At 38.0% G+C, this 22,198-nt stretch overlaps 1 protein-coding gene across 7 annotated transcripts in view; it reads right to left on the bottom strand.

Moving 5' to 3' along the window:
• The window catches only part of pard3bb (par-3 family cell polarity regulator beta b), a 181,684-nt gene extending 165,245 nt beyond the window's left edge, over positions 1-16,439 (bottom strand). For 5 of the 7 annotated variants that reach the window (XM_044013098.1, XM_044013106.1, XM_044013123.1 and 2 more), the window contains exons 1-3: positions 16,188-16,439; positions 14,670-14,884; positions 6,536-6,637 (exon numbers count right to left, since the gene is read on the bottom strand). In XM_044013098.1, coding sequence (XP_043869033.1) covers positions 6,536-6,637; positions 14,670-14,789 — 222 coding nt within the window. In that variant the 5' untranslated portion in view covers positions 14,790-14,884; positions 16,188-16,439. The remainder of the gene's footprint in view (positions 1-6,535; positions 6,638-14,669; positions 14,885-16,187) is intronic. The other 2 variants (XM_044013139.1, XM_044013146.1) reach the window with 1 other exon arrangement.
• Between the last annotated feature and the right edge of the window lie 5,759 nt (positions 16,440-22,198).

The following is a 22,198-nucleotide window of genomic DNA, read 5'->3' as shown; positions in this document are numbered from 1 at the left end:
AAAAAAGGCACACAGAGCGGGACAATGCAAAACGCTCAGAAGTCCAACAACAGTGAGCAGAATTACTTCTCTCTAATTGAATGACAGAAACATTTTATTTCATACAAAAAAAGTAAGATGTGCAATCAATGAGAGAAATGGCACCAATCGGTCATCACAAGTTACAATCAGAATCAGGAATTAACTTATTACTCCTGTTATGATTTGTTGAAAGCCAGCTTCAACTCAAACCATCATATACTACTATTTAAGAAAATTAAGTAAATTCACTACCCCTGAACAATAAGAGGAACCAAGAAATGTCTGATACAATAACCCAAGATCAAAGTTCTTCTTCTTTAAAGTTCCAGTATGTAAGCATTCGTGACATCTAATAGTCCTCCACATGCCAGAGAGGATTCTTCTTTGTTTGCATGGAAAATGTCCACTTGTAAATGTAAAATGCACACTCTGAGTGGTTTGTCTGTTCCGGGCTGATGTGAGGTCACGGCAACATAAGACAGCGGCCTCCATAAAGCAAGGACTTTGCCTAAAGTACATATACTGTACGTACACATATTGTATATATATATATATATACATACATATATATATGCCAACGCCAAAGAAGAAACTTGGTGCTTGGTGGTTATGCCATTAAATTTGGCAAAAGTTCATATTGTATTTTTAGTTTCCTAAAATGAGTCTCCTTTATATTGATCAGCATGCACGTTTACGTATAATGTAAAACCTTCATAATAATGAAGTCATAGAATGTGAAGTGAAAAAAGGAGAAAAGTTCTGCACATAGATTGTTGTGCTTGTTGTGATTTTGTGTGCACGCTTGACGAAAAATGATTAACACTGATGGACGCAAAGGAATCCATACTGTGTGAGGGGGGGGGGTGTGTGTGTGTACGTGTGTACATCCAAGAACAAACATATCATACAAAGTGTTCCTCCTCTCTCTCCATTAGCATGACTGGTTAAACCCCCTTCTCTCTTGAAGGGTGTTTCTGTAATACCTTCTGTACAAGACGGGAGAAATACATTAAGAAATACACTTGGAGCTAAATAGAAAATGCTGATGGGAATCTATATTTCGTGCTTACTTTTCATTTTCTTTGGCATAGCTGGGAGTGCACTTGAAAAACAACGTGCAAGAAGGACATTAGGGTAATGGAGAAAAGGGGTGGAGTGTGTGTGCGTGGGGGGTGTGGGTGATACTCTGAGGCAAACACTTTCTGTAGAGTTAAGTTAAGGTTGAATATCTCCTGCCTAAGTTATCTCTGTCCTACTCCGATTTTAAAATAAAACAATACGACTACCTTTAAATGCCAACTTTCAGAAACGGTAAAAAACCTAGTAATAACAGGCCCCATGGATAAATTAATTCAGTTGATATTGGTTCAGGTCTTGGTACTAAAAGGTATTATTAATGTTTTTAATATTACAGGAGCCCAAGTGTAGATTTAACAAATTACACAATCACCGGTTAATGAGTTAAATAACCATACGCCAGCTAATTGTTGTAGGTGTGTTCAGGAATTCAATCTTATCCATCATTCAGGTATTCAGTTTCAGTGAATTAGTGTCCACAGGAAAACAACTGCACAGTAGGGCTGCAATGATGAATCTATTAACTGATTACTAAATTAACCACCAACTATTTTTATAATCGACTAATAATTTTTGAGTGTTTTTATCATAATTAAAACAAGCTCTCTAGTTTTCGGCTTACTAAATGTGAATATTCACTTGTTTCTTTGCTCCGTATAACAAAGAAATCATTTAAACTGAATAAGTTTAGTTTGTGGACAAAACAAGACATTTGAGAACATGATAATTTCAACATTTGGGAAAAAGCATTTGACATTTTTCAAAAAAATGTTAACATTTAATGGACCAAATAAATTGAGATTGATTGAGAAAATAATAAAGAGATTAATGGATTATGAAAATACTCATCATTTGCAGTCCTACTGCACAGTAAAACAATCAGAACGATTTGATGTGAAACTTTGCTTAATACTTCGTTTTCAACTTTGTTAAAAGTGCTTTATCTCAAAACAGTTATTTCTATGATAATGTAAATGTTATTTAAATTCAAATTGACCAATGCTGAACTTCAGAGGCTGTATGTACTTACAGTCGATAGTATAATATGTTATATTTTAACATACTTGCCACTGTGCTTTCATTTGCCATATAGCACTTTAAGCTGTTTTGGGACCAATTTAAGTTGATAAATGCGTGCACTCGCTCTCAAAATACATCACTTGAGTACTTTTCAGCTATGGATTTGCGAAACTGTACATATGACCTCAGTCTTGGGGAGAATTAAAAAAACCCTCTCTATTTTCTTTGTGGTTATAAACCCCACCCCACCCTTCTCCCCCCAGTAAAACACTCATCTGGGATTAGAAGCCATTTATTCAGCTCAGTAATACTATGAGAGCCTTGCCTTAAAATCCAATGAATATTTCACACTTTCATTTCATATGCAATCTCTGGTGCTCAGAAGTGTGTATTGCTGATATCATTCGGCACGGTTTATTTCTCTGTGTGTGTCTCACCATATATGTGTGTTTTGAGGAATTATGAAATATAGCACTGTATTTGATCCTAGAATACAAATGTGCATTTGTATGCCGCTGCTTTCAAAGTAGATGGTGGTTTTTGTGCCCCAAAGGTAGGTTTTGCATTGTTTCACTTCACAGGATTTGGAGAAAAATCGAGAACACAACACCTGTCAATGAATACGGTGTGTATCTCAACACATACACACACTTATTTTTATTCATGGTATAGATTTCGTTTTCTGCAGAAACCAGAAAATAGTCCACCATTATTTTTTTGTGCGAGACCTCCGGGCATTCCTGGTCAGCAATTATGCAGCTCTATGCAGCAAGAAGGACAACACCTTTGAAAGATAACCTGACTTCTAAAACAAAAAAAAAAAGAAAACAGGTATTGTATGTGCAGTCAAGGGTTGCTATAACAGCCGGTTAAAGCAAAAGGCTTTAATGGAACAAGAATGTTTTGATCATCAGCCTCAAACAAGATGGGAATGTGCAAAGCACTGTAAGGAAATGATTCACTTGTGGCTGAAAGCCTTCAACATGAAGTGGTTGAAAGCTTAAAATATGAGGAAGCATTCCAATGTCTGTTCATTTGACTTTGTTGAAAAGAAACCTACAGAAGAATATCCGGTACCAGAATAGTGGTTGGGCTATGAAACTTAAAAGGCGACGTTAGCTGCTGCAGGTAAAACCACAGCTAATTATAATATGTCCATGTCTGAATTGATGTCCCTAGTAACAGTTGCTATAGATGTGTCATTAAAACTGGTTAGTATTGCCTACTTTTACTAATTCATTATTTAACTTCACTCACTCATCAAACCACTCACACTGAGCAACTGCACAAAATAATTTGTTATGCAAGGTCACTTCCCCTTTAATATTACACAGATGTGCAACTGACCTACTATCAATTCAAAATCGGGAGTGTTCCTGTGGCATTTTCAAGAAAGCTTCTCCTTTCTGACGTCACCTTTTAGTTATTTATTTAACCTTTATGTCACTCGCAAGTCACCACCAAACTATTCAAGTCTGAGTAAAGTGATGAAGAAAAATGTCAATGAAATCTCTGATATCTCTCTGACTCTGTCACCCCCACAGTTTAAAAATGAGGCAACATTCTTTGTTTACACAGATACACAGCTTTTTGCTTAAGTCCCGCATAACTACTTATATTATAGGTGATAATATAATATATAATGACTTATATGAAAACATTATTTGGGAGACATTTTAATTAGAGCTGCAACTAACGATTATTTTCATAATCAATCTGTCGATTATTTTCTCGATTAATCGATGGTCCATAAAACATCAGAAAACCTTAAAAAATGTTGATCGGTGTTCATCAAACCTGAAAATGATGACGTTCTCAAATGTCTTGTTTTGTCCACAAACCAAAATTTTAATTAATTTGTTATCCAGAGCAAAGTAATGAAGAGAATATTCACATTTAAGAAGCTTAAACAATGGGAAATCTTGTTTTAATCATGAAAAAAGCTGTGGCACAAGAGCCACCTAGGATCACTTCCTTGGTCTCCGCCTGCACTATCAATTATATTCCATGAGTTTTCTTAGCAGAAAGTTCCTGTCGAGGACCGGTGAAGTATTCTCAATGCTACAGCGAGTGATCATGAGTAGAAGTCCAGTCTGTAACACCTTCACTTAAAAAAAACTGCACAAGCTTACAGTAGCACAGGGCAATTGGCAACTTGCCAGCTGTGGGACCAGTACAAGCTGCTCGATGAATCTCGAAATAACCATGGCAACAGGCTCTCATTGTAGCAGTCTCCTAAATCAGGTGTTGGTCTGCTGACTCTGTTATTGCTTCTGTCACTGAATCATATGGCCCCTGGGTTGAAGTTTAGTGTGTCATGTAATCCCCACAGATTCAAGCTCAACAGGAAAACTCATCTCATAAAATGTCATGGGGGGAATTTGTTCACAGTAAAGACAGTCCACTCAGGTCATTTTTTGCGTGACATCGGTGTAAACTTTTCGGGAAAAAACACTCCATGTGTTCCACATGCCTATGTTTTCCCTCTTAAAACACATTTGAGAGTGGTTTGGAAACTAAAATTCTAGTTTTAAACATCGACTACCACTGACAATGCTCAGTTAATGCTTGTATTCAAGTTCATGTCATAAAACAAAGCAAACAACTGTAGAGTATATGGATGCCGATTACTTTGCATATGAAACTAAAACACTTATCTGCACAGCGATCGGTTTTCTTTTAAAATGCCAAAAATGTACATTTCTACAGGGTTCCCACACGTTAGTTGGCATCAAATTCAAGGAGTATTTCAGGATTTTCCAGGACCAATCCCTCAAATTCAATCGGACACATCTTAAGATGGGAGGGCAACTTGTGAGAGCAGTCTTTGTAATTTTCTTTGGTGAGCCAAAGATCTTGGCATTTGCATTTCTCAGGCATCACATCATTTGCTCTCTTGCTTAACTTGCCTCACTCATTGTTCTGCATGGAACCTCAGGTCAACGGCTGGAGAGAGACAGTGTACAGTGTTCACAACACTGCCAGTAATTACAACTACATCAAGCAATGCAGGGCGCATGAAACAGTAGGTGGTGTTGTAATAGACAAGGGCACATCGGTGGCGTTTACCTAAATATGAACTGAACTTCTTTCGTGCACAAAATTTAAGCACTTTCAATGACCCGTGTCTGTTTTGGGCCTTGGGCATCTTTTTTTGCAAATTCACAAACTATTGAGGATTTCACTGACCCGTGGGAGCCCTGTTTTCATTTATATGCAGCTTGAGTATGTGGATGGAATACATCACAGAACATATCACAATGACCAAAATCATGTCATTAACAGAGGCTTGAGTCCTGGTTGGGGAGACCGAGGGGGTCTTTTTCAAAGGCTTTTACAGCCACAGTAAAAAAAAAAAAGCCAACAAATGCAACTTTGTTCTTAATTAGTTCAGAGAATCTCCAAAACTCCTGCAGTATTCATACACCCTTTAAGGCATGATAGTGTGAGCTGAGGAAAGGGCAAAACACCGGTAGGTTCTTCCGACTTTTATTAGCTGTGACCTAAATGTAAAATTCAGATCATCATAGCACGCAGACTCATTAAATCATGTTGATATTGTTTTAATGTGCAGAACCACAGAGATGGGGCTGAGGAATCATTTAAGTTCCTGAGCCATGGTTCAAAACGGCCTTTATCTCGGCCATTTATCACATTCTAATAATGTCACTCTCTATGAGAGGGTACTAAAATATACAAGACTTTCCAAAGGGGAAAATGAAAAATGACCCTTTCCTCGGGGGGAAAATAAGAAAGACGGGGAATATATGGATTCAGTTTGCAAAGTCTCAGAAGTGAATTTCTAATGACACTGGCTAAAGCTTCAGGCAAGTTAAAACCACTCCCTTTGAATTTTGCTTGTGAGGCAATATTCTATCAAAGGGCTGCAGTGGCTTATAGGCATAATACTCTGGAGTCTGAACACTGAACAAGCACACACATGCACACACACACAATAGTCAACATTATATACATTTTATGAGAGACATCAAAAAAGATTTAAAGAATAAAAGGTAGGTGGCTTAAAGATGATTATATTCCAGCTCTGGGGCGGAGAGTGAAAGCTGCCGGCGAGGCATTTGGTTTGCAACTTTATGGACTGCTTGGCTGAATACCCGACTGCATGCATAACTGTGTACACCACTAATACTAATCACTCAGGAATTGGGCTGTTTTAATTAATGGCTATTGAAGTCCAACCTCACGCTCTTTAGTTCCAGTTCACGGATATTAATTGAGAAGATAATAAAGCTGTTTTTTGGTCAGCTTAAAGTCACATAAAGCCACGGGATTTCTCTGCTCATGTAGTCAGTGTTTTTACATTAAAAGGAGGTAGAAATAAAAGCCAGTAAAGCCATTTCAGCTTCATCAGATTAAAAGCATGAGTCATAAATAATGAGTCATGTTATGTTCTTACCTTGTCCTTGTCTTCTACCAGATCGCTGAGTATGTCGTCAGGGTCCAGAATCCCCCCATCACAGTATTCAACGTGGTGAGTCCGAACCAAGAAATCCCCTTCCTGTAACACAGAACACAAGTGAGGTAAATCCACTTTTCTTACACTTAACAGTATATGAAAAATAATCTCCGTCTCCATGAAATAATGCTCCTGTCACATGGCCAAGTGGAAGGGCATAGGGCTTGCAACCAGATGGTTCAAATCCCAGGGCAGGACAAGCGCTGGGGTGCCCCTGAGCAAGGTACACAACCACCATTGCTATCTGCAGCCCACTGCTCCAGCACCCAGTTTGGATGGGTTAAATATACTATATACTGTCATTAATTGGTGTGTGTGCAAATAAAACTACTACTCATTACAACAATCTCAAGATATCTAGCCAGAGGCTGTAAAGCCTTGCTAAGTAACATTAAAAGTTCTGAATCAGCAATAAAAGCATACTGTAGGTCCAACCTAACTCAGGTCTATTCATTCACTGTCTACTTCTTTACCTTCCACATGAGGATTGTGGGGAGCTGGAGCCAATCTCAGCTGACACCTTACACATTATACTTAAATAAATGTTTCAAAACGTTACTAAATTTAAACATTAGTACAATTATCAAGAAGTAAATAATAATAAAGCCAATGCTAAAAGAGACCATAACGGTCTTCTCTACCAACTTCTTCCTTCATCTCATGTACATGGCTCTCTTTATTCAACTCGCCTTCCCCTATGTTCTTTTATTTCTTTTCTTCCACACATCTCCTATATCTTTCCCCCGGTACCTTTTTACAGATTACAACTCCAGCCTGGCTTTTTCTCACTCCCTCCTCACTACCTTTCTCTGCTGTGTTGGTTCTGTGATTAATGACATCAGCACCGCACTGGACAGCTGACTACTCTGAGCTGGTTGTTGAACAACATATTGAGACAACACTGGCATATGCGCCGGAGAGCACATGCACACACGCACACGCCTAGGAAAACCACACACAGCCTAAGGAAAGTTATAAGTCAAAAGGTTTCGGGGTAGAGCTCTATTAAATCACTCTTTCAGGGTCAGGTGGCTTGTCGTTGCTTTTCAAAAACTCCCATCAGGGAGAGTGTGCGACGGAGCAAGGCGCCATGTCCCTGGATATAACTGCAAGTCTCTAAAACCAAGACATGCAACGACACTCTTCTACTACCGACTATTCATTTCTGATTTAATTTAACAACAATAAATAAATAGATATTATATAGACAAAATATTACACACATTCTTAATAGCCACGTATACTTGATACTTGGGCTTGACTGTATGTCTACCTCAGTTATTCCACAGGTAAGAAATAATAAAAAAAATCTTAGTGTACTAAGGTAGTAAATAAGTGTTGCCTTGACGAAGCTTGCCCTTCCCTAGAAACATTGCTCTCAATAAAACAATACCTCAGTGTAAATTTAGCTGATATACTATCAACTTGTTTACATGTTTGATAATAAAAACATACAATAAAGCCAGTCATCCTTGAAATTAGTCATCCTTCACTAACATTTGGCATATGTATATAATTTGTGTTTGCTTACTTGAGATAAAGCCTTCAAGCGTAGTTAAATACACATTTTTTTCATTGTGTTACTTTTCAAAGTCTATGACACGCAGCTATTTACAGTGTTAAATTGTTTTTCCCTCTGCCTCCCACCCTCCATTCTGGAATTCATTGTATAACTTCATTGTAACAGTGACTTGGCTGACCCCCAGGCCAGATGTATTGTATTCCAAACATTACATTGCTTTTATACTTTGTTTTATTTTTTTCTTGAGCACGGTGTTTATCATCCCTGAGCACCATCAATCAGGGTTTGGAGGCACTTTAAGTCTGGGACAACACGTGAATGTTTTTAAAATTACTAAGGAGCATTTCTGAGCCAAATGTTCATGTAATTGTTTTTTTCTTTCCACGCAACATCTCACTATGTTCAGTGTGTTATTGTCACGTGGGCTTCAGAATACGTTCTAAATACTGTCTATACTGGTTTACTGCCAGGTTATTAATCCATCATCCTCACAGTGAGTCACCACACAAGCAAGTTCACTCACTATGCCTAGACAAAAAGCTATAAGAATTGCAGATCAACAATGCAGCCGTCAACACTGCACACACATCCATCGTACCTGACACACAGTAATTTGTCTTGCAAAAGATTTGTGTTGTTTTTTTGTTTGTTTTTTTGCTTTTTATGTTTGTCATAGTCACGTTGGCCATAGGGGAGCGCCATGAGAAATCCTGGTGTCATGTGCCTTTGTTTAAAGACCAGCAGATTGACAAGATAATAAGCAAATAACAGTCATAATTATTTCTACATCCGCAATCTGCATTAGGCCACTGTTTTGAATTTGTGGTGTTTGAAAGTGTCCACTGTAGTCAGGAAACTAGAATCATCACAGTACATTAATTTCAAAAGGAAGAAAAAGTAGAGAATACAATTAAAATACCATTCCACAACCTCATTCCTTTAATGACCCACTGTTAGGTCAACAACACCCAGTGATCTCATGATGCAGTGGACAAATCATAGAGCTAAAAAAGACAAGAGATCGTGAGGTGAGGTGAGATAAAAGCTGCGAGTGCACTGATCATATCTGATATCCAGTGGGAGTGCATGAATAAAGTGTTGCATATTGTGGGAGAACTGCAGAAACCCCATAGCTACTCTACAAACCTAGAGGCACACGATAAGAGCTATAAACATGCTGATAGAATCTGAAAAATCAGGGGATTAACACTTAATACAGCAGTTTGTTTGATACTTCTGCGGATAATCTTAGGCAATTGGGTATTTCACTGTCACTAGATATGATCTTGCAGTTATTATTAGTTTCTTTACACATAACTATACAAATTATTCAGTGTTGTTATGCATGTGTATGTGTTTAACCCCACATCTATCCCCTCTTGACTAGACCAAAATCTGACTTACATTGGCTCTTGACCCATCTTGTGACCCAGCCATAACAAAGCAAGTCTTCTGTGACAGGAAAATATCTTGCGGGCAATGTCATGGTAACAATTGCTAACGATTATCAATGTTAAAGCTGCAGCATTCCATATTACAGATGGATACCAGGCTGATCCCTCAATCATTCTAATGGTGAAAAGTCAGATTCCATCTGCTTCGTAACTACAATCACATCCATTAAAAACATGCATGTTAATTTTTTACGACTGGTGATCAGTGATACTACAGAAAAGAAAAAAAACACTTTTAGAATTTATAACGGCATTTGTACATTTATATGAATGTTCCGGCTGAGTATATCACAAAGTATGTATACGAACAAAGTAGTCCATTAGAATAAGGAACTGAAGAGAAAATGATCTACGCACTCCTGATGTGTGTCTCCAGAGAACACAGCCCATGTCTCCTCCCAGCCCCTTCCTCCCTCTCAGAAATAATTGCCCGTGCCCTGGCACAGAGCCAGAATTTTCTTTTTTCTTTTTTTTTTACGATTTTTATCAGCTTGTTAAGCCACACCTCATCAGCATTCCTCCTTTGGTTAATGAAAATACAGCACATGCCTACATGGGCAGGAAGCCCTTCCATAAACACCCACCTTACAAATGACAGTATGTACACACGTACGCCCACAGTTCACCACCATCAGCTTCCAAACACAAAGTTAATAGTTTGTTTGTGTGCTTTCTGAAGTTGGACAACACTTACAACACAATTTTTTTGAACCCCATGCTAACACAAGAATATAACTAATTGAATATTTTAATATGATGATGATGATGATTGACTCCTGAAAGTGTTCAGAAACTCACGACCGCTCTCTTATCCGTTTGACCAAAGGTAATTAAGAAGCGTGTCAACACGCTGATAACTTCCTGACAATGCCATAGAAAAACAACCTCCTCTCCTCTCGTCTCCCACTCTCCTCTTTATCTGGCCGCCCCTCCTCTTGGCAAAGCACTTAAAGCTATCTGACTTTTTTATATTCATCGTCTTTGTTTGTATTCTTTCAGGAGTTACCTTACTGCTGTCTCTTTCCTTGAACCAAACGGATGATGAGGTTTTTTGTCCCTTTAAATCACCACTTCTATTCCACAATTTCTGAGCACAATATGTGCTTTTCCTCTATTTTCATTCATTAAGACTGATGTGTCTACAATACAGCTGTCATTGAGCAATTGTACTCATTGATTTTATAATAAATGATGAGAGACCATGGTGCATTTACTTCCCCCTGATGCATTAAGGTGAATGAGAATGATGGCGCAAATATGAACAGTTGCACTGTCATATATGAGGGCATACTGTACTGGTAATTTCATATAAATGTTTTCCCCATTTCAATTTGTACCGTTTTAAGAGGCAAAGCTTTGTTGTTGTACACAGGTAATAAGCACCTCATATGCCTGGTTTGTGAATTTTAAAAGCCATTGAAAGTGTACACAAAGTTTGTGCGTCAAACTCAAAATGATAAATATCATAAGGCTATGTCAATGTTGTTTTTGTGTATATGTTTTTATTTGTAGCTTGTTTATGAGTATTGTGCAGGCCACTGCATGAGATGCACAGACATCTTCATAATTAATTATTATTATTAAAAATTAAACTTCTACATAGTTTTCATTTGAAAATTATGTAGTTTATTTTTAATTTCAGAAAAAAAACATCCCAGGTGCATATCAAAAGTAATCTACTTCCGTATTAAGGTAACTAAAAAAAATGTATCATATTCACTCAGTACAACTAACAACCAACCACAGAACATGAACAAGGACTTCTGTTAACAATGGAAATAAAGTAATTGTTCAGAGCTTTGTTTCATTCAGCCGATACCCGGGTTGTGGCCAATAAGAACCAACCAGGAAGTGTTTGTGACTAACTGTGTCATCTTCTTCAAAGGTCTCAATTTCTGCCCTTCCAGTCTAAAATGCAGGCCTGGAGTTTTCTAATGAAATCAGAGCCAGCAGTGAGCTCAACATCTATAGACGACTTTGGGGATGCTTTTCAGTGTATTAGTGTAACAAAGGTCTGGTTCTTATTTTCTACAACACCAACCCTCCTTTACTGCCATTCTGGAATTCTAGATCTGAGATCACTTAAAATGTAGCTTTACTGCCTATTCTTAAGTGTTAGCTCCTCTTAAGCACCACTGCGGGAACTCCTAACAAAGCAGCTGATAAATGATAATGCCAGTGTTAGTTAGCTTCAGTGGATTCAGCCTGGAACGTGCAAGATAACAACAATGTTTACAGACAGCATATTATCTAAGTAGGATAAAGCTGATAGGGAGGAAGGCAAGCAGGCGCTAGACAGACAGTGATAGTAACCCAGCACTAGGAGGGAGGATTAGTGACTGGGCAGCTCTATATTGTACTCATATCCTGTTTTTTAGTCCTTAAACCCACTAACAACCATAATTGCACTGCTACTACATCAGATTAGTGCCGCAGTAAAGTGACGGAGTGATGGGAAAGCAGCAAGAAAAGTATGGAAAACAAAAGATGGGATAACATGAAGAACTTATGACAACAGCATATTCACCATCCCAGAGCAGGGCGAAGAACAAAAAAGTCAGCAAAAAACAAGTGGGAAATTCCCAGTAGGATCCACCAAAATAAAACAAAAAATATGTTATTTACCTCTCCACTGATACACTCTATTTTAACACTAGTTTGTCTCTACCAAGTGTATTTCATTTTGCTAACAATGGTACAACATTAAAAAAAAAAAAAAACTGAAATGATAAAAATTCCAGCTTACTGTGAAACAGTAGTGGGACTAATGATGTGTTTTACATCATTCCCAGAAGCACTACAGGTGTGTGACAGTGTCTGAGTCCTCATGCTGCTGTTTGCACTTGTACAGTACAAATCAACTGTTATTTAGAGAAACTCTAAATAACACTTTAAACAGAAGACTCATTGTAAATTAACACTCACAGTGACCATACCAACAACTTATCATTTGTACAGAACTAGAAAAGAAAAACTTCCATCATCAATAGCATATGTTTGAGAAATGCTGAGAGGAATGTGGGAAGAGATAAGGTAAATTGAGAGAGGAGAAAGAGAGGCTGTGGGAGAGCAGGTTAAAACACACACTACACACACACAGTGAGAGGCATTTCATTCACACAAGCGGGAAACAAAATATTTAAACACTAAAGAGACCTAATCGATAGAGGAGCAAAACACTCTTGGCCCTCTCACTAATAGTAACATGTATATTGTTAGTGCTTTTGGTCAATTAGAAATAAACTGTAAAATAGAACTTAACTGCAGAATACTCAATGAATTACTATTTTATTAGTACAGTAGAATACATGCAGTGTTTGTTTTGACTTGCGTTCTTCAAAATCGTCATAATCAAAGTGGCATTTCTGTGTTATCATTTTCCTGCTCCAACAGCACCCTCCACATTAGTGTTACTCACCGAGCGTGAATCTTCGCTTCACACTGACAATCGGAAAGTGTGACTTTATAGTTGTGAACTAAAAATAAATTTCACTTCACTCAAAAGGGAAGTTTGAGGTCAAATGTCATAAACAGCTTAAGTTAACAATGCATCACCTAGCAACAGACCTTTCCATGGCAGACTTTTTTGAAAAGAATTTGCTTGTGTTTCATATTATCAGAACTGTACTTTTCCTGCTGCATTGTACCAAAGATCTCTCAGATTGCATTAAATGTTTGAAAGATTAAAGTTACAACACTCTTCCCACAAATGTTTCTACACTTTTGGCCACAATATTACCACAGTTTGACAGAAAAAGATAGAATTGACATCCAGCTTTGACTCAGCTTTCTGTTATAGACGGGGAAGAACAGTCTCATACAGTAAAGATGGAAGAAGAGGTGAAGAAGGAACCGTTCAAAGAGGAAGAAGAGTTCAAATGAGAGAGAGGTGTGGGTTCAGGCAATGTGAATCCCTCCGTCTCCCTCTCTCAAGAGTACAGGTCGATGAAAGGAGATTAAGAAGGCAAAAAAAGTAGAAAGTGCAAGAAACAAAGAAGGGTGGGGGAAAAGAATGAGTGCACCTCCGAGTGTTGACTCACAAAAATAGAAACACTCACACACAGCATCAACATCTCTCCCTCAGTCGCAACTGAGGCCATCTATCCACATAACCGCTGTGCTCTTTGAATAATGAACCAATATGAAGCCAGTCAATGAGACGATTTGGTCGTCTGATGGGGGTCACGGGGGTTCGCGCCCCGAGTGCAGCACAGAAAATCAACAGCAGCCATAAAGGAATCACAAGAGGGAGACATTTGCATTTTACACTTACAACTTAAATGGAAACGACTCATGCTGACTCCTGTCTGGACCATCACAATTCATATCAGCCGTGCTTTTTAATTTTTCATACAGCAATTATGGAGAACTGGACCTCCTGGCTTTGTCTGATTTCCCAAGACTTTGGTTTGTGAAAATCAGACAATCCTTTTATGATATAAAATTGACAGAGCTTTCGATTATTCCTTAATGACTTCAGGGAAAACCTCAAATATTATGAAAGTGCGGTTTCATAAAAAGTTATCTCGGCTTTTTAGGAGTCCGTGAAAATCTTTACACATTATTACAAAACTATTTCTTACAATTAATAATGCAGCTAGCGTGTGGCTCAAAGGTCAGGGAGACTCAAAGAGTGATACAATTTCATTTTTTCATTTGTCCATGCTTTTGTTCATGCTCTTGAGTCCAGATTGCACGCTGGACTGTAGTATCAGTGACAGTGGAATGTTATTTTTACAACTACAATATCTCCCACTCTGGAAGATTATCAAACCTGTGAAACCCATTATCATGCTTGTGTGGTGATTGTGATAAGTATGAAGCCTGATTTACATAATTTGGGGAAAACAACTACACATCATAGAACCTAATTTGTATGTTCCACTGGTGTTCTGTATTGTGCAAAGAATAGATAGATAGATAATCCAGCAGATTTTGCGAAATACTGCTAAAAGCCAGACAAAAAACATACAAATAAACCAAACTCAGCATTCTTGGCGGAGTTTACAAACTTTGCCTGGATTTGGAGCAGTTCCTTCAGTTCTATGTCAAAAAAATTGGTGAACTAATTTCAGCCATTTTAACTTATGAACAGTACCTGTTCGAGAAGTTTCCTGTATCTCTGTGTGGCTTGCTGGATGAGGTCCCTCACAGTCCAACCCTCCTTGCAGGGCACCACCACTCCCGTCTGCCCAAATGTCACGGTCACCTTCATCATTGCACTTGCCTCTTCATCCAAAATGTGGGCCCTTTTGGATAGGTGGTGATGATCAGTGGTGATAACAACAACACAGAAAGGCTCCAAGCTGAAAACTGCCAAACAGAGAGCGTTGATGAAGAGGCAGGGATGTGACCAACCAAAACAAAAAAGATTAAAAGAAAAAAAAAAAACAGGCATACAGTGAGTGACCTAGAGGAAAAAGCTGAAAACTAAGTTCTTATCAGTGTGGTCAGCTCTAAAATAGTCAAATAGTCAAACCTTGTCATGCCTGCCTCAGTTTACAGCCACAGAAGGAGATGATGCACAATGTCAGGAGCTGTGTTGGGCAGCAAAGTGTTACCCAGTAATATTTTACTGTAATATATTACCCAGCAGGGCTACAACTAATAATTACTTTCATATTAGATTAATCGAGAAAATAATCATTTGGTCCATAAAATGTCAGAAAATGCCGAAAATTGTTAATCAGTGTTTTTAAACCTGGAAATCCGCAGAACGAATGTCTCTTCAGTTTTATTTATTTCTTTGTTATATGGAGCAAAGGGACATAGGGAAATATATGCATTTAAATAGATGAACATGTTTTCACTCTTTAAATTAATTGGCTATCAAAACAGTTGACGATTCATTTAGCAGTTAATCAGTTATTATTTCAGCCCTATTACTATATGAGCCCTATGTGATACTTACACATGGCAGGTCACATCAGAAAGAATGTGCAAAAAAACAGTCAAAGTTGGGAGAGACAGATGTTTTGTTTTGAGAGTTTGCAGTTCTGCAGTTTAAGTGCTAATTGTTTGAATTAAGGAGATTCAGTTCCAAAAATGATCTTGATATTCATCACTTTTAGATTGCATTTACAAAACGTATGTAGTCATATGTCATTCAACTTGTTATTTTTGACACAAGGAAAAGGAAAAGTAAATCCAAGTAAACTAATTTACTGGTCATATGAAATTAGTTACTTAAAGCACTTCAACAGTAACTTGTACAACACTGGTCACGAGTAAGTGCATTACTATTTCATGCTTTTTCACACGCAACAAATGCTGGCACTGTGTGTAGAAACTTCTGAAACAACTTGAAAACACGCTGGGATTTAGTTATAACTGGAAAACGAGCGTGTCACGCCACTTCCCAGAGAAAGTAAACTTTAGTTGACATAGGCTAAGCTAACTCACGGTGGGCTAAAAGTGATTAGCTTGATCCTGTAACCTGGCCCAGGACGAAGCCAGGGATGAAAACGCTCGCTCGCACATCATATCGCCACGACAGTCTCCGCTACACCAGGTGACACAGTACAACTTGTTTCCACAAAACATTAAAACGCAAATGAAAACTTTCTCACACAGCATTAAGCGAACTGGGACATGAGTGCTAGCTAACGTTAGCCACCTTAGCTGAACTTTGGAGGGAGGGAGGGATGCAGTCGCTCAGGCATCATTCCAGAAGTTTTCCCCCTCGCATGTTTTTCTTCTCTCCAAGCGGCCAAGTACTGTAGCATCCAGTTTATCAACGGCAGACACTGTACGGCAGTGAGGTGGCTGTTGTCATTGTCGGGGGATAAAACAGCAGACGACAACGCAAAGTAAAGAGACCACTTCACTGTGTGTTGGAAAAGTTTGGAGATGCCTTCACTGCCGTACCGTCCGCTGCTGCTGCAGCTGGCCAGTTCATGACCAGCTCCTCCACCGTTTGTTGCTGTCACTTTCTTAAAGGAGCCCCGCGCCTATTATTGAGCCGAGACAACGCACAAAGTGGTGAAAATAACATTATATATTTCCTTTTTCTCCATATTATAAAGGATTGCTGCGTGCAGTACGACTTTGCACCCAACGCTATAAAAGAGGAATGGGACAAACACGATTATTATTTATGATTAATTAAGCACTAAAATATGAGGGTGACCAATAAATTAAGTCTAAGCGAAATGTGGAAATGCAGAACAATAAAGACACAGTTTGTTTGCATTTTTGATTCAAACCCATGGTTCTCAAACTGTCGTACGTGTACCACCAGTGGTACGCAGACTTCCTCTGGCGGTACCAGGGTATGTGAGTGGAGCTGAGGAATATTGAAACAAATGACAAAAAAATATATGAATAAATAATAATAATAAAAGTAATAATAATAATAATAATAATGAGTCACCTTATCTCTCACTCCATCTTAATCTAATTTAATTATACCAGTGTCTGTGAGGAAAAGAAAGATTATGAGAGAGCAAATTAAATTATTGGGAATAAATCTGCCTCCTGTGGGAAATTTACACCACTGTATTTTAACATTGGCAATAATGGTACTTTAGTTTGGAAAACACTGATTTAAAGGAAGAAACTGACTCTTCCTGTCTTATTCCCCCTGGCAGGGAACAAGATCATTTGTGTTACTTCTTATTTGGGGTTTTACAGCAGCTGGCATCAGCAATATTGTACTAAAGTTTCATTACACCCTCCGTTACTTCTCCTTCACCTTTATCTTTTTGATGTCAGGAAAAGCACAAGTATTACAGATCACTTACAATGGCTCTGTTCAGTTCCTTTGGTCAGTACAGTATGACAGTAAGTTAGCATGCACTAAATGGAATCCAGCCATCATTCATCTGGCAGTATAAACTAGGGATGGCACAATACCACTTTTTTTGTGTCCGATATACCGATATCACAAACTAGAGTATGTACAGATACCGATATCGGTCATTTTTGACCTTTTAAAAGATGAAGCTCATATTGTGCTAGTCATTTCAAGCTATTTCAAAAACATAATTCTCCAACTTTATAACAGATATTCCTCTCCTATAAAGAATAAATAAAAAGCCCACAATATGAATCAGTTAAAATGCTGCTGCTGATTTCTATTGACATTTACAGTCTCTGCAGCATGCGATATATTGGATTTTTGGATTGTATTGGATTTTACATTTGTATCTGTCCGAAATCAGATCCAGTAATAATGACCAGTATCGGTCTATAAAAATATCTTCTTTATTTAATCCACAAAGCCAGTAGACAATAGTTAAGTCACATTGAGTCACAAACCCATGTTACATTTAACCATTAAGCCATACTTACAAGTACTGGCACTTTCCATAATTGATAAATAAAAAAATAAAAAAACAGATCTGTTGTGGATAAACATATATTTCCCTTATTGCATTAGTGTAATATAATGTTATTATGATTGGTGTGAACACAATGCTCCATAGCTTTGTATAAAGGATAAAGTAACAGGATATTATATTGTGTTGTTCTTATTCTTTTTTAGTTGTAACAGCAGCGTTAGTTATTATATCTTGTATTTAGGGAATTCATATATTTTAACCAAGATGATGTACAAATATAAACAGCCATAGGTCTTACTAAATTCCTAATAATAGTATTAAGATTAGTCTCACAATGGGATAAGGTTGCAGCAATAATGAGGATAGTAAATGAAATGCAAGTAAGGAAATAAAATGACATCTTTCAGTAGTAATAGATTTTACTTTTGAGAGTTGCCAGGCATGCGGAAAGAGCCACATACCTGAAAATACTGAGCTCTCAAAGAAACACCATTATCACCAACATTAAAAAACAATGGAGTAAATAGGCCGAGCAAAGTCAGCTACGGACCCTTCACAGGAGCCAGATTTATTCCCAATAAGATCATTTTCTCTCTCATCCTCCTCCTCTTCCTCACATACACTTCACACACTGGAATAGTGAGATTAGATTAAGACGGAGCGAGAGATAATTTACTTGTTATTGGGTCAAAATTCCTCAGCTCCACTCCAGCTGAACCACCGGTGGTACGTGTACCACAGTTTGAGAACCGTGGCTGTAGATAAATGTATTGAAACTTGGCAGTAAACCCCTTGGCAGTAAAGTTTAAAAAGCTGCCGAACAACTTTGTAAAAAATCGGATGAAATGTTTATTTATGGCTCTGTTCAGGCAGTAAAGACGACCGAGAGGTCACCGCGTCTGACATCTGCAGTTTATCCCACCACAGCCATAAATTACCAAATGGATATCATGCTGTATTGTAAAAAAAGACCTAAAAAAGACCATAAACTTTTCAGGGAAATGTTTCCCAATACAATAAATCAAGTGATTAAGAGGGTTTTTTTGTTTTTTTTTCCATAGACTTTCATTCAAACAGGTTCAGCTTTGATGTGAAGAAAGCCACCTGTGCGCCTCTTCAACAGGCTGAATTAGTCAATTAAAGAAAATGTATCACATAACAAGTGAAGTTAGGACCCTAAAAGAGCAATATCATTGTGTACACAACTGTATAATTAGGAGCAATTATAAACAAAATCTCAAAATCACTCTACTGCATCTTCAAACACAGCAGATGACCAAATAGCAGCAGAGGTTTAGGGCAGCATCACCTTTTAATGACCCGTTCCTATTATCCTTTCCAAACTGAGGTAAGGGGGCAGCAGCCTGTGCAGGGTAATTGCACACCACGCTGCTTTCACAGCTTGTGTGTGCGTTTGGTTACCCACAATTAAACAGGAAGTTCACATTGAATTTCCTTTCTTCACCAATAGCTGGTGCTCATCAACCGACCATCAACAATGAACGGACAAAATTATTAAAACACGACTGTGATGCATACGTTAAAACAAATCCTTGTTATAGCAATGAAATAGTGACATTACTTAAAAGATCACAGTAAAGAGTAGCCAGACTAGAAACACACAAAACTGCCGCTGACCAGGCCAACTGTGCTTCACTGACTTTAACCAAATGCAGTGTCATGCTTTCGTAAGCAGCAGCTTCCTGGGTTTAACACCAATACTCACTGTGAAACAAAGTACTGCAGAATAAAAACAAACCACTCTTTCAGACTTTGTTTAATATCTAGACTAGAAATACACAATTGTGTATGTTAACTTTACACATAAAGACACCGGCCAAAGACCCAGAATGAGGACACTACTGACCTTCCGTGTTCTAAGTTGTAACTACAGCGTGCACTGGGTCAGTCAAGGACATATTTACGACTGGTACTAAAATGTCACAGAGAAGTAACATTTATATTAATTGAAGCAGCATCTAATAGTTATTTTTATTGATCTATTTAAAAAAAAAAAAAGTAAATAAATCAAAATGATCTTATTCTGTTCATGTTCCTGTACATCCATGCAAATAACCATATTATGCATTTTTTTAAAAAAAAGAATGCAGTGATGCAATCCTTTGGTGAATGACAAAGAGCAACCATTTGTTTAAGAAACCGCGAAGCAAAAGAGGAAGCTGCCAACACATGCAGCGACTGCCACCAACGGCCATCACAGACAGATTCTACCTTTTACGAGGGCTGCGCAATATTGCTAAAATAATAATATTATTATTATTACTATTAGTAAAACAAAAACAATTTGAAGTTTTGTCTGTGTGACATAATTGCAATAAGAAAAAATGTCCAAAGAAGACTTCAATAGTTAAATAGTGAAAATGTGACAATTCTAGAATAATAAAGGTGGTTGTGAAGGTGGGTGCACGTGTACAGACCAGGAAAATAATGATTAAAAAAGGTGCTAAATGAGAGTAAACCGCATAAAATCACAAAACATCAGTGTGATTAAATGTTATTTCATGTGTTTAAATGTTACAACAAAATCTTCCCTTTTCTGCAGTTTCTTACTTATTTACAAGTTTTATTCATGTGCGGGCATTGGACGCTGCTTTTTTATGAAAGTGAATCAATTAATTTGTTTGAATGAAGCAGCAAAAAAGTTGTAGAATAAAACTAAACTAAAACATCGCATATCAACTATTGTGACGTTTAAGCCAAGCATTCGAAGGAAGGGGATTTAATTGATGCTATACTCGGCCCCGTCAGAATCTTTCAGAAATAGAAAAGTTAAAAAAACCAACAGAAAATATCCAGTGAGCTGCAGTTCTGTGAGCGGAAAATTGCCTTCTTGGTAATGTTTAAAAATATAACAAGGCAATTATAAACTGCAGCATTTATGAAACAACCATTCATTACAGATATGAAGAAGATAATTGTAACCTAATAAAGTGGCCAGTGAGTGTATCGTGCACTCCTGACCTGCACCACAAACTGTAATCATTATAACTAATGATGCACCAACTGTGTGTGTGGGTGAGTTTTGCCTCCTGCCTGTTGGACTCAGGAAGCACCCTTCACCTGAAAGTTCTGGTCTGACCGAGAGACAACCTCACGCTGCATTCTGTACACGAGAACGGTGAACCCGGGAGAATGTTTTGGACACAATTTTCCCAGACCTTTACCAGAGTTCATGTCTGAAAACAGCTGTACTTTGAAGCTGCCGACTGACTAATGTGTACTACCTGGAATCATTTCAGGCTTCGCAGCACAAGACAAGTACATTCATTTGTGTAGGAACACAGTATTGCTTTGTCTGATTATACTAAAGGAGTGGCGGTGTTTGGCAAAGTAAAACTGTCTTTTGTTAGAACTGAGGGTGAAGGGAGTGGGGGGCAGGGGGGCACAAACGGCCACAGTTTCATAGCTTCACAGGACTTGAGGCGGAGGTCAGGTGGTGAAAAAGTAAAAAAAAAAAAAAAGTTGTAGAGTGTGGGCCACAGACAAAGACAGGAGTGGGCAGGAGTCAGGGGCCCCGGGGTGAAATAGATAGATGATATAAGAGCATTTTCTGTTCAGTTATCCGGCCTGTGCCGGAGCGTGAGCAGCCCGGGCTCTCGGAGGGGATGCGATGTGAGAAATGAGGCTCACATCTCCCTCAACAATTCTTTTAAATGACTCATCATGTCCACCAGGCACTGGATTTCGGTAACATCTACTTTTAAAGTCAAAGAGAGAGTAGATAGGGCTGCAACTAATGATTATTATTTTCATTAACAGTGTATCTGTTGATTGGATTTTTCAATTCAAAGTATTAGTTGTTTGGTTTATAAAATGATTAATTGCTGAAACCCTGTTTTAGACAAAGATGTGGCTCAATACAAAGATTTGTAGAGGAAAGGTTATTCTGAAACTAAGCGGTTACAAACGTATTTCACTAATATTCTTATTTACATGCAACTGAGCAAGTTCCAATGAAAGTTGCTTTGTTTCTTTGAATCAAAATATGATTTTCTAGCAGTCACAAAAATGCCAATCACACACAATTGGATTGGTTTCTACATCCATGCAGTGACGTGAACTTTCCTCTTCTGCAGCCTATAATACTGTCCTCTAGTTGGGAAAATCCATAAACAAGATGGTTAAAAAATGTATATATTTGGTCAATATTGAATCTCAAAGGCATTTTTTTACCATCTCACATCTCAACATCAGAAAATACAAAGCTCAGAGTGAGGCCAAATTTGGTATTCGCAAGAATGTAATCTTTACACGACCTGTATCAAATTTCCAATAGATCAGAATATTAGTGTGCCGTGCATGTTTGTGTTCAGACTTTCTGGCT

The sequence above is a fragment of the Solea senegalensis genome, linkage group LG2 (genome assembly GCF_019176455.1).
Source record: "Solea senegalensis isolate Sse05_10M linkage group LG2, IFAPA_SoseM_1, whole genome shotgun sequence".
NCBI classification, from domain to species: domain Eukaryota; kingdom Metazoa; phylum Chordata; class Actinopteri; order Pleuronectiformes; family Soleidae; genus Solea; species Solea senegalensis.
The sequence above is the reverse complement of the archived record's forward strand: the minus strand, read 5'-3'. Positions and strand labels throughout refer to the sequence as shown.